General features: G+C 36.1%; 1 protein-coding gene across 1 annotated transcript in view; it reads right to left on the bottom strand.

Annotated features, from left to right (window-relative positions):
* Nucleotides 1-12,302, bottom strand: part of RNASET2 (ribonuclease T2) — a 55,771-nt gene extending 43,469 nt beyond the window's left edge. Inside the window, exons 1-4 of the mRNA XM_031937505.1 lie at nucleotides 11,892-12,302; nucleotides 10,118-10,217; nucleotides 7,591-7,651; nucleotides 3,570-3,625 (exon numbers count right to left, since the gene is read on the bottom strand). Coding sequence (XP_031793365.1) covers nucleotides 3,570-3,625; nucleotides 7,591-7,651; nucleotides 10,118-10,206 — 206 coding nt within the window. The 5' untranslated portion in view covers nucleotides 10,207-10,217; nucleotides 11,892-12,302. The remainder of the gene's footprint in view (nucleotides 1-3,569; nucleotides 3,626-7,590; nucleotides 7,652-10,117; nucleotides 10,218-11,891) is intronic.
* Nucleotides 12,303-14,103: the final 1,801 nt, after the last annotated feature.

The raw sequence follows: 14,103 nt of genomic DNA, 5'->3' as shown, positions 1-14,103 counted from the left end.
TAATAATTTTATAAGATGATCGACTGTGAATAATTTAGTTATTCTCAGCAATACAAGGGTCCAAGACAATTCCAAGGGACTCATGATGTAAAATGCTATTCACCTTCAGAGAAAGAACTGATAGAATTTGAATACAGATAGAAACTTTTGGTTTTTTACTTTTTGGTTTGTGCTTTTTTTCCTTTGAGTCTATATCTTCTTTCACAACATGACTAATATGGAAATATTTTGCATGACGGCACATGTATATTGCTTATTGTTTCATAAAGGGGATGAGGAAGAAGGGGGAAATTTGCAACTCAAGATTGTTTTTATTGTTAAAAATTTTCTTTACATGTAATTGGGGGAAAATAAAATATTATTTTAAAAAAGAAATTTTTTTAAAAATCCTTTAAATGAAATAAACACAAAAAAGAATTTAAATGTAATAGAAGGGGAAATTGAAGCCCAGATTAGTTAAATGACTTGTCTAAAGTCACAAATCCAGCCAGAATCAGAATTCAATTTTCCCAAGTCTCACAAGTTTTTCCTATAACAAAATACCTTATTAATTAGATTAGGGCTTCTTAATGTGGGGGGATATGGACTCCTAAGGAGTATATGAATTGATACAGGGTTCTTTGAATTTAGGGGAGAACAATAACATCTTTATGTTATTAATATAATATTAATTATGTTGGTTTCCTTTGTTAGCATAGGTATATTATTTTCTGCATTTAATACATTCTGAGAAGGGATTCTTTGCTTCTTCAATCTGCCATGATATAAAATACAGTCCATGATACAAAAAACCCTCAAACTCCAGATTCCATGATCTTACGAAAGTTCCTTTCAGCTAAATGACTGGGCTGTACAGGTAGCAGCATGTAATGGTATGAGTAATAAATAATATGAACTTGGCACATTAAGGCAAGGAGAGAAATCCTATTATCAAATCAAAGGGATATAGTTCACATTTCAACAGGACAATGGCAGATGGTATTCAAAAAGAAACATTATATTAAAAGGATGGAGCTGAAAACAGAAAAATAAAGAAGATATAGCCCTATATCTGTAGGAGTACACAAGAAATCACTCTAACAGATGGAGAAAATGGGTGATGTCTGATGCAGACTACAAAACTGAGTCAAAATACAGTAGAAATTAAAGATGATAATTTGGACATCTGGGTAGAATTCTTATTTCATCAAAAACATAATATTTGATAAATGCTTTACTTAGCATGGTTACACTTTCACTTCTCAGAAAGCAGGGGAAACAAAAAAAGGATCTGATCCTTCAGAAATAATTGTGAATAAATCACATAATTGATGAAGGGGAAGTGAAAGGGTAACTTGAAAAAAATTCACTGTCATCTTATTGTTTATGAAAAACAGAGGAAAGTGAAGCTTTCCTTTCACCCTAGAATAAAGAAAAACAAGTTTCAACAAATCCATAAAAGAAAATAACCATAAACTCATGACCTGAGCAGACAAAGGGAGGTAATATAATAGAAAATGCACTGAATTTGAGCTCTGATGACTTGGTTTCAAGTACCACTTCTTCAACATACCAGGCTTAATCTCTAGTAACTTCTATAAAATGAGGGTGATAACACTAACACTGACTCCTTCAAAGGGGTTTTTAATAAAGATCATGTGAGATTATGGGTACAAAGCACCTTACAATCACAAGATATTCCTCAGGAATACCAAGAGGAAACATGGTTCAAGAGGGAACAAGATTTCAAGAATGAAATTCCACTACTAAAATGATAAATGGTACCAAGGTACCATTGAACAGGTAGATGTATCTAAAAAGAACCCGCCTATAAAAATGGAGAATGACTGAATTTGTGGCATATGATTTTGATGGAATACTATTTGCTATAACAAATGGTGAGCATGGGATGCTTTCAGTAAAACCTGGAAAGACTTACATGAGCTGATACAAAGTGAAGTAAATAGAACCAGGAGAACATGTACATAATAACAGCAATATTGTACAATGATCAACTGTGAATTGTTTGGCTATTCTTGGCAATACAAAGATCTAGGACAATTCTGAAAGGCCTATAATGAAAAAAGCTCTCAATTTCAGAGAAAGAACTGATGGAATGCAAAAACAAACTGAAGCATACTGATTTTTTTTAACTTTATTTTTCTTATTATTGTTTTCTTTATTTTAACTTTTTTTAGGATTTCTGGGTCAGTGTTTTCTTTCACAAGACTACATGTTTTGCATGAATACATGCTATAATACAACGTTATAATCAAATTAGCTTGCTTCCTCAATGATGGAAGAGAAGAGAGTATAGGAGAAAATTTGGACCTCAAAATTGTAAAACAAAACAAAACAAAACAAAAAAGATCAAAGGGGCAATTAGGTGGCACAGTGAATAGAGCACTGGAACTGGAATCAGAAGGACCTGAGTTCAAATCCAGTTTAAGAATTTATTAGCTGTGTAACTGGACAAGTCACCTAACCCCAACTGCTTCCCCCATTCTCTCTCCACCTCCAAAAGAGAATAAAACCTGCTTTAACATGTAATTGGATAAAAATAAAATATTGAAATCTTAAAAATAAAATTCAACAAACTCAGATTAACGCACACACTCACATACAGACAAAAAACAGGAGCACAAATGTTTAAGAAAGAAAAAGAATGTCAAAAAGGTTAATACTTAGAAGGGATTAAAGTTTATAAAAGTATTATTGATTAATAGATCAAAGGATATTATCAAAAAGAAAAATATTGCAGGCTAGAACATATTCAGAGGAGGTGATGAACAAAAATCTTTGTCATACATTGATCATTTGAAGTAAATAGATTTTTAATGTAGAGAAAAAAATGACTTTGAGGGTCGATAATCTTTGTTTTCAGTTTTTTTAAAGGAATGTCTTGGTGCTGTACTTTGTTTTCAAAGAGGATCAATAATAACAGGAAAGTGATGTCATAACTTGCAAGTGTTGGATTTCAGTGAGGCAGGGCTAAGCAAAGTCAACAGTTTTTCCTCCAGAGTCAACTGGGTGGGTCCAGCAGCAAGACACAGAGCAGGACAACTGGAGATGGCTCCCAAAGGGATATCTTTTAAAAAAAACTGAAAAATGTATTCGACTACCCTAGAGATCCAAGCGTTCAGTAGAATGTTTTCAAGAATATAGAATATGGATATAATCTACACAGAGAAAGATTATGTACAATGTCTTAAGTATCTAAAAAAAATCAAAAGATGCCTTAAAAAGTATTGCCTGACACTAAAACTTGTTAAGAGTTTCATGTTTCATGTAGGAGATTGTACTTGGTCACCCCTGGTGATAATAGTTCAGAGATTCAGGGCTTAAATGCCTTGTCAAGGATAGGTCATAGGGTAGGACTTAATGTCCAGACTCACATGTGAAACATCTGCATTTGCTTCATCAAATTCAACCAAATCAAAAGCAACAGAATCACAGATGGGACAGAAAGACTAAGGTCAATAAATTCATAAATTGAATATATTCATCCTAATCAAAAGCAACAAACATAAAAATATTGGTCACACTAAGCTTATTTATACATTTAAATGTTAGGTGACTAAAATTCTTACCATAGTCCATGTATTGTCCAGTAATCAGGAGGATCTCTGCAATCATTTTCAATTTCCTAAGGGGAAGGGAAAAAAAATAAAAATGACTTCATCATTTAGTTACATTCTATAGTTTTGCTTTTCTTCCAACATAAGATAAAAGATAAATATATATATGTCCTCAAGTTTTCCTAGCTATAAGATAAAAAGGCTGAACTGGAAGTTCTCTAAGGCATGTCTAAAATTATATATTTTACTACAATAAGGGATGTGGTTCTTCTTTATGTCTTCCCGGAAATTCTCTACCAGGGGTTGATTCACAGAGTTCCTCTAGTTCTCTTGACATCATATAGCAACCAAGGCAACATGATAGCACTCTGCTTTTGCTAAATGACTAGCTCATTTCTTTTTTTGTTGTTCAACATATGTCTTTGATGATATAGTTTATGGTGTTTTATGCAATCAGTCACTGGCAATATGCTACAGGCTTTTTATATCCACTATGGATTTCTCCCATTGCCTACTGGGTGACACGTAATTTTAACTTCTTGGAGACTACGAGAACACTTATGTTTATTTAAAAGATTGAGTTTTTATTTCAAGGAAAATTTTAGGGTCATGAAAAGTGTTGCATAGTTTCCCAAACATAATCTAACCCATTTTCCTTTCCTGTGCAATTTTGGACTCAATTTACTGTGAGCTAAGATACTTCCCTACCATCCTTCTTTCTCACATCCTTCCAAGTTTCACAAGTTCCCCAATTAGGGAACATCTTTGCCTTCTTATTCTCTGTAACATCTCATATTCTTTTTACTTCTCTGGATTCATATACAATTGGTGGCCAATTCTGGTCAATTCTATCCCTCCAACATCCCTCACATCTATCCCTCTGTTTCCACTTCACACTGCTTTCACCCTACTTCAGACCCTCATTACTGTCATTTGGATTATTGCAATAGCCTCTTTATTAGTCTATCTGCATTTAGTCTCTTTCAAGTCATATTCTATAGTTATCAAAATAACTTGAAACTGAAATCTTCTACACGTTTCCTCCCCTTATTAGAATATAAGCTCCTTCAAAGTAGGCATTATCTTGCTTTTCTACTTTTATGCAGTGTAAAAATTTAATAAATGCTTTTCTTATTTATTCATTTATTCCTAAAGCATAAATCTGATCATTTTACCCTCTCCTGTGATTCCCTCTTATTTCCAGAATCAAATGTAAATTATACTTGATGTTTAAATCTTTTCTCAAGCCAGCTCTACCCTATCTTTCTAGATATATGACACATTACTCCCCTTCATACATTGTATAATATTGACAAACTGATCTTTGCATAGGATAGCTAGATTCCTTACTGGGAATGCATTCCCACTCCATTTCTCTATTTTAGAATCCCTAACTCAGATCAAGTATTATTGCCTCTTACGTGTGGCTTTCTCAATTCCCCATTGCTACTGCTCATCCTCTCCTATTTATTTTGTATTTATTTAATATATAGTTTGTATTTACTTTTATGTGTACATATTAATTCCTCTAATAGAATGTAAAATCCTTGAAGATAGGCTCTTTTGTTTTTAGCTTTACCTGGAACACAGTACAAACTTAAATATTTGCTAACTGATTAAGTGATCTAGCTAATTGTAATGAAACAAGGGGAAAGGTAGAACTATAATCTCAGTAGAGGGGGAAAAAAGGGGTCTCATGATCCCTTCCTTTTTTTGCTTGAGCTCCATGTTCTCGTTTTTTAATGCAAAAGGTTGCAGGGGTGGTTTGGCAATTTCTCTTTTAGTGACCCTTATTAAATTTTGGATGAGGGAAACTGAAGGTAATTGCTACTGGATGGCAGGACCAAAGTTTATTAAGAAAATTTAGCTCTGCTCCATCTTCCCACCTACAATAAAAATACTATAAAATAAAGACTTTCTTGGAGACTGAAAATCACAGAAAGCCCTTGTTACCACAGGATTTGAAGGTGTAAGGGAACGTGGAAATCGTTTTGTTCAATGCTTTACTTTATAGCAAGGGAAACCATAATTCAGATAAGTTAGATTATTTGCCCAAGGTCATGTATTATTTGTTGATGACAAACAGTTCTGTGCAGAATGTTAACAATAAGCTAAAGATGAGGCACATAATTAGCCCTGTTATAAAAATTTCACTTGAAGTTATACTCCTGCAATAGGATTTTACTTGTAACTGGTTTTTAAAATGCATATATTTCTAAAGTTTTAATGCACAACCCAGGTGCATGATAAATAAGCTATTACTCACTAGCACTTCAATTAATTATCTTTACACTTAGCCCACAAAACTCCCACATTCCATTAGACAAATGTCTCACTGAACATATGGCCTTATACTGAACATAAAGCCAGACTTGGCAGAACCAAGCACATAGCAAATTCCCCAACACTTTACCTTCAATAACTAAAAACCTTACAAACGTTTATGAATCTTTTGCCATGTGGATGATGCTGTACTAGGCACAGTGTGCAAATATGTCAAAGGATAATCTTTGAAATAAAAGGGCTTACAGTCTATTGGGGAAAATTCAACACATATTTGTTGTTGTTTGGTCATTTTCAGTCATGTCTAAGTCTTCGTTACCCCATTTGGGGTGTTCTTGGAAAAGATACTGGAGTGCTTTGCCATTGCCTTCTCCAGCTCAATTTGAAAATTAGGAAACTGAGGTAAACACGGTTAAGTAACTGACCCAGGAGCATATAGTTAGCAAGTGTCTGAAGCCAGATTTGAACGCATGAAGAAGTGTTTTTTCTTAGAACATGTGTCTTTATCACCTCACTGGACTACTCAAAAATCTTCAGAAAAGACAGCAGCATCTAGCTGGTAAAATGCTGGGCCTAGTCAGGAAAAAACTGGGTTCATATTCTGTCTCCAAGACTTACTAACTGTATAACCATGGGAAAGCCATTTAAATTCTTTAATCTTCAGTTCCCCCATCTGTAAAATGGAGATAATGTCTTTGTGTTTATCTCAGGGAGGCTCAAATGATCCTATTTTGAAAATCTGCAAGCTCCAAACAATCAAAATGGCTCCTTACTACCTACCAAATAAAGTTAGGCTTTCATGTCTAGGATTTTGATACTAGAATTGATCTTAAAGATCATCTAGTCCAATGACCTCTTTTGATAAAAAGTAATTTTTGTGCATGGTTTTACAGTATTTATGTAAGTCTTAAGAGATTAGAATCTGAACTTAGATCTTTTAATTCCACTAACTTTGAAGTGCTCTTTCTACTACATCATGCTGTTTCTCCAACTTGGCAAGCAAGGGATCTGCTTAATCTTACTATGACCTCGCATATGTGCTATGATTCAGTCAAACTGAACTTTCTATTTCTTTGTTTTTCCTCACATTGTTTCAAACCATAGTCTTAGTTCAAATTTTATCTCCAGGAAAACTTTCCTAATTCCTTCATTCCTGAGATGATTTATGCCACCTATGAACTTTCATACTCTTTTATTTGTACTTCTCTTATAGCATTCATCATATTCTATTTCGAACTGGGTGTACAAGTCTTAATTTTCCTACTAGAGTGAAAGCTCCACGAAGACTCATATCTAATCTATATCTATACATCACCTCTAATAATTCACATACTCCCTCATAAATAATCAGTTCTTAGTAAAAGTGTTCATTGAATGAAGGATGGATGAGTGAGGAAAAGAATGAGAGAAGGTCATCTTTTCATTTTCATTCACAGAGTGCTTTATGTAAAAAGTAGAAGCATTAAGGAATAAAGAATGAAGGAAGAAGCATCATATGGGTATATGGCTTGGTTCTTTTCCTATGATGAATGGGGATGACACGTGAAGGGAGAATAAAGCTTTGCAGTAGTAATTGCACATCAAGACAATAATTCCATGTGATGAAGAAGCAGTATAATACTGAGGCAAAAAAAAAACAAAAAAACAACTACTTGATTCTATTCACATGATAACAGTTGTACAAACACTTCAAACATTTTACTACATGATTGGATGGAATGAAGGGAATAAGATGAAAAATAAAACTTACCTTGCATACAGTTGTAGGCCAGTGGTGAACCATAAACAGCTTTTTCCATTCATGATTGTTACTACAGAAAGATAAGGATTTTATTTCTCAATAATTTTTTTAAACTGCCATGATATTTAATGATGGCTTCCATCCAAAAATCAAAACAAACAAAAAAAGGCTATTTATCACAAGTGACTAAGGCAAGCTGGGAATGAAACATGAAAAACACATTTAAAAATAGCTCATATTTATACAACACCTTTTTCTTGAACTTTTTTTGGTGTTTACATATACTTACACATACATGTTATTTATGCTCCAGGTTTCCCTGAAGGACACTTCTAACTCTCTTTTACAGATGTGGAGAATGCAATACATCACACAGTAAAAGTCAGTGTCCCAGGGAAAAACATAATATTCTATCTTTAAAATAAAAAAAAATCCCCAAAACAAAGAATTGAGAAACAGTGACCAGTAAAACAAGGATTAAAACTCAAACTCAGATAGTTCAAGGTAAATTGGGAAATGTAGAGTCCTATATACAGTTTTAATTTAAATCTGGGGCTTCATTCTCAATTTTTTTTCATAAATAGCCCATTTAAGTAACTAGATTATGAGTAAGTGTAGGATTCACAATTAAAGTGTTATGAGAAAATTAATTATAGGTTGGAACTGATGGTGATATCCAACTATATACAAGAATAAACTAGTTGAGTGGAGAGGTTTAAAATAAATATAAGGGAAGTGATTCTGCCCTGGTCTTATATTGTCAAGAAGGCTGAGTTCAAATTCATTTCTGACAAATACTAGTTTGAAAATCCTAAATCCTAAAATCCTAAATATCTCTTCATATCTCTGAGCTGGGAAACTGGGAATAGATAATGAGCTGGGACTAGAGTCAAAGATGAGTTCAAATTCCTCCTTAGATACTAGCTGTGTACCCCTGGATGAGTTTCCTTATCTGTAAAATGGGGATAATAATAGTACCTACTACCTAGGGCAATTGTAAGGATCAAAAGAGATAATAATTGCAGAGTGCTTAGCATGGTGCCTAGCATATATCAAATGACATGTTAGTCATTATTATCATTATGAAAATGAATATAATAATTCCATCTCATAGTGATGTAAGAAGGAAAGCATTTTATAGTATACTAAATGGGGGGAGGGGGAGAGAAATAATCATTTATATAGCACCTACTATATACCAAGGCATTGTGCAAAGCACTTTACAAGTATTATCTCATTTGGTCTACACAACAACTCTGAGATGTTATTATTACTTACATTTTACAGTTGAGGAAAATGAGGCAGATGTAGGTTAAGTGTCTTGTCTACAGTCACTTGGCTAGTAAGTTTCTGAGACTGAATTTGAGCCCAGGTCTTTTGTGATACTAGCTGCTATTGTAAATATACTGTATTGAGATTTGAGGGCTATCGTGTGTGTGTGTGTGTGTGTGTGTGTGTGTGTGTGTGTGTGTGTGAACACACATATATAGGCTGTTACTATCTTCACATATTAATTTGGAAGAAAAAAGGAAATTGATCTGAGAGGAACCTCCCCCCTACCCCCACCCCCAAAGAAGCAAAACAAGAACGTGATAATGAGGAAGTTGACTAGTGATATTTAAGAGGAAGTCCAGTTAAGCAGGACAGAAAAAAAAAACCATCATAAATTCTAAAGTACCTAAACTCTAATCATTAATAAGAAAAGTAAAGAAGTTTCTCCTAGAGCCACCTGAAGCCATATTTTGTAATAACTTGAAAAGAAAATTAAGACCACATTAATCTTTGTAATATAGAATTATTAGGAAGTAATAACCTACTTGCAGAAAAAGTGAAGTTTAAAAATTAAATACCGTCATATATAGTGAAACAACTACTGTGAAGCAAATCTATCTTCCAATTTCTTTGCAAATCTTATTTTAGATTAAAATTATGCCCCATTGGTTCCAATCTTTAGTTATACAAATAAAATTTGGATTTTGAAAGTTAGAATTCTTTCTTTGTAACAAATTTGTATATGAATTTGCGTAGTGTTTTGTTTTTTTAAATGTGGTTTTAGGAGAGGAGACAACAATTTTCAAGGTTAAGAATTTCCAACACACTTATCTGATGAAGCAGCTCTTTCTGTTGTCAGTGAAAAAAATCTAGAAATGAGAAAGGCTCCTACCAATAATACATATCTTTTAAGTTTGTATAGTAGTTACTTTAGTGCTTTTTGCTAAGGACACAAACTTGTCTTATCACTTACTTATCTCATGTATCTGAAAAGAATCATAGATTTGGAGCTGGAAGGGGACCTTATATATATCATCTATTCCCATCCCTTACCCAGTGAACCACCCTTCTCCCCATTTTTCAGATGATGGTATTGAGGCCTAGAAAGTGAAAGTGACTTGGCCAAGATCACATTGGTGGGCCATAAAAGAGCCAAGGTTTCAAACCAGCTCCTGTGGCTCAAAATTCTGCACTCTATCTATCCATGCATCATTAAATTATCTAGGGAAGTTAATTTGAAATTTTATTTTTGCAAATAACTTACTTTTTGTAGAATTTGTCAGCAGTACACAAACAATAAAAAGCTAAACAAAGGGAGCCCAGAATGAACACGTGAGATGTTTTTGGCTTCATTGTATTAAATCCTAAAAAGACAAAAAAGACACGTAAGACTGGCTTTGTCAAAAGTTATGATGGATGCTTACTTAGAAAAACACAAGGTACAAATATAAGGCACTGATATTATTTTCAAATCTCTTCTTGGAACATACTAACATAAAAACTGAGATTAGGATGTCTAGGTGACAGTACAGAAAAAGATAAAATATTGCTTTTTTGATTTTAAAAAACATGGAGAAGCAACTTAATGGAGTTCTATTTCAAATGTCCATTTAGCAATTTCTTCCTGATAAACCTGGAATTCTATTCCGGGCTTACTTTGTAGAATTCTAAACAGAGCTGAAAAGGGTTAGTGAAACCCTTTCATTTTAAGTTCCAAGAGGTGAAACAGTTAGGTATGATGGTACAGGGCTGGATTCCCAAAGACCAGGGAGGCTGAGGCACTGGGAGTGCTGTGTTGCAACTGGGCTTAAACCCAGCACATAGCCTTTGATCACAAATATGGGACACACCTGGAAATCTAAGGAGGAAAGGAGGAGAGAAGGGAAGGGAAAGAAAAGAAGAGAAGGAAGGAAAGGAAGGGAAGAGAAGGAAGGGAGGGAGGAAAGAAAGGAAGGGAAGAGAAAGAAGGGAGGAAGGGAAGGAGGAAGAAAGGGAGGGAGGGCGAGAGGGAGGGAGGAAAAAAAGGAGGGAGGAATGGAAGGGGGGAGGAAGAGAGGAAGGGAAAGAGGGAGAGAGGGAGGAAGAAACTATAAACTTCCTAGAGAGTGAACTTTATGCTTTTTTCCTGAAATAGTGAAAAACACTGTTTAATAATAATATTATTTGTGTGCTAAAGACAGCCTGGGAAAAGAGGATACTTTAGGTTCTGGTTTGAACCGATTTTTCTTGTGCAGCAAGATACACTGTATAAATATGTATACACATATTGTATTTAACATACACTTTAACAAATTTCACATGTATGGGACTACCTGCCATCTAGGGAAGGAGGGGAAATTTTGGAACAGAAGTTTTTGCAAGGGTCAATAAAAAGCTATAATAATAATTATTTTAAAAGATCTGGATTGAAGACCCCTTTCCTAACCTCCCCCGACATACATTATGTGACTGTTCCTTTAAACTGTCAGCACCCTAAAACTATAAATTACAAATTTATAGATTTGCAGGAATACCTGGAGTGCCCTTAAATTACTGCTCCGTGCTCCCTTCCTCATACTTCATCACTTAAAAGCAACAACGAACTCGCTATTAAACCCAAACTTCGGAACTATATACATAAATTAGAAATGTCCTGTCCCCCCAAAAAAAATTCCTGTTATTTTAATTTTCTTGACAAGAAATTAAAGAAAAGTTCAAAAAGTAAGATTACAACTCAAACCCCCTTGCTCCCCACTCCCACAAGCCCAGTAAGAGTTCTCAGAATAGCCGTTTTAAATTTGTTCTACAGTCCTTCGACTTTGGCTTTTTGGAGAAGAGAGGGACTGAGAAGCGGCCGCAGGAGCCAATGTCCAGCTCCGGGTCTTCCCCAGAATTTCCAGAGAGCTGGCACATGGGACCCCCACGCCAGGGGCCATAGGGAGACTCAGGTGCCCGGGTGGCGTTGTGCGTCCACCTGGCCCCCAGATGGACCATCTCGGAAGCAATTACATCACTAGAGACAAAGCAGAGCCCTGGCCTTCCGCCGCAGCCCGCCGTACCTGGCGCAGGGGAACGCGCAGCCCGAAGGCCGAAGCAGCAGCAGCAGCACCGCCGGAGCCCAGTGGCCGCGGTTTCCGTAAACAGTCCGGCCTGTGCGGACTCCAGCCCGTCCCAGAGCTATTTAGGACACGTGATTCTGACGGGCTACTACAGCGTTTCGGCTCCTCCTCCTCTCGCTATTCATTTTGCCCCGGGCCAAAAAAATTTCTTTCCTCTTTTGCTTTCTTTTTAGTTTGCCGAATAAACCTCTTTCTTTCCCACACGTTCTGGTCAACCTGCGGAAGAGCGACGTTTCCCTCACACTGGTTGCCTTTGACTGGTTAATATGCAATCTGATTAAAAAATAAAGCCTTTGGCAGGCGACACAAAGTTTTCTCCAAGTTGGGAGATCTTGTCTGAGTTACGCTGCACTGCTTAATAATGGTTCCTGATGCCGCAGGGCTTGATCTGTCGATGTGGATCTTAATCTACGGAACTTCAGATCCTGTATCTCTCTAGTGGTTCTAGGGAGTGGGTGTGAGAAAGGCTCCGTGCTTATCCTTCTGACACGAGATGGGAAATCTGTGCTGTTCTCTGTGTGTGTGTGTGTGTGTGTGTGTGTGTGTGTGTGTGTGTCTGTCTGTCTCTGTTTCTGTCTCTTTTTCTGTCTTTATCACTCTGTCTCTCTCTTGCTTTTTCTCTCTCTTGCTTTCTCTCTCTCTCTCTCTCTGTCTCTCCGTCTCTCTCTTGCTTTCTCTCTCTCTCTCTGTCTCTCCGTCTCTCTCTTGCTTTCTCTATCTCTCTGTCTCTCTCTATCTCTTTCTCTCTCTCTCTCTCTCTCTCTCTCTCACACACACACACACACACACACACACACACACACACACACACACCCTCCCTCCACTCCCCTATCCCCACTCCCGTCTCTGTTTCTCTTAATGTGTGTTATCATCTGAGTGTGTTGGAGTCTCTTGGATTCTCTCTTGGCTACTTCTACCTCTTTTTGCCAGTTGATATAATTTGTAATAGTCTAATTTCATTCTCAAGAGCCTTCCACCTCTCTTAAACCATGTTTTCTCTTAGTGATTATGGTACACTGTGGAGCACTTTATGTGTTCAAAATCTTTAGCTTGTTAGCTTAGCTGTTCAGGATTCATAGACTGGGACTTCATTCAATGGAAATTGCTCTCTCCAAAGTCACTAACTTTTCTTAATTTCCAATTCTAACAGATGTCACAATTCTTAACTTCTCTGCAACTTTTGATACTATCAATTACTCTCTTCTCCTTAAGACTCTTTTCCCAAGGTTTTCATGGGATTTCAACTAATTCTCTTCCTACCTATTCTCGGATTCCTTTGTTGAATCTTTATTCAAATTATGCTGGCTAACCCTGGGTGTCTCCATTCCATTTTGTACTGGGCCATCTTCTTTTCTCTATGTATACTATTTCTTTGAGTGATCTCATCAACTTCCATGGATTCATTAGTATCTCCATACTGAGGATACTCAAGTCTACTTATCTCAAATTGGATGTCCCATTATTCACTTTTCATTCTTGTCTGACTTGTCATGGCCCTATTTGGGATTTTCTTGGCAGAGATACTAGAAATGGTTTGCCATTTCCTTTCCCAGCTCATTTTACAAATGAAGATCTGAGATAAACAAGGTTAAATAGTGTGTCCAGGGTCATGCAGCTGATAAGTTTCAGAGGCCTGATTTGAACTCACAAAGAGAATTAATCTTAATTAATCTTCCTCACTTCAGGCCCAGGGCTCTAGCCATTGTGCTACCTAGCAACCAGGATGTCCTGTAGTTATCTTATACTCAACATGTTCAAAATTAAAGTCATTATTATTCCTCTCAAACCTTCCCCCCTTCCAAACTTTCGTCTTACTGTCCTAGGTACCATCATCTTTCTAATCACCCAGGCTCACAACCTAAGTGTCACCTTTGACCTTACTCTGTCATATGCCCCACATGCTGCCAAGGTCTATTAATTTTACCTTCATAACATCTCTCAAACATGCCCTCTTCTCATCACTGCCACTGCCACCACTCTGGTGTAGCTCCTCAGTACCTCATGCTTAGGCTACTGAAGTAGCCTGCTGACTAATCTCCTGAACACTTCTCTCCTCATTCAGATCTATCTTATATGAGCCATCAAAGTGGTCTTCCTAACAACAGGTATTACCAAGTTACTACCCACTTGTATTCTGTAAAATTCAATGACA

Source organism: Sarcophilus harrisii, chromosome 4, assembly GCF_902635505.1.
Source record: "Sarcophilus harrisii chromosome 4, mSarHar1.11, whole genome shotgun sequence".
Classification (NCBI taxonomy): Eukaryota; Metazoa; Chordata; class Mammalia; order Dasyuromorphia; family Dasyuridae; genus Sarcophilus; species Sarcophilus harrisii.
This window is presented reverse-complemented; position numbering and strand designations above follow the sequence as displayed.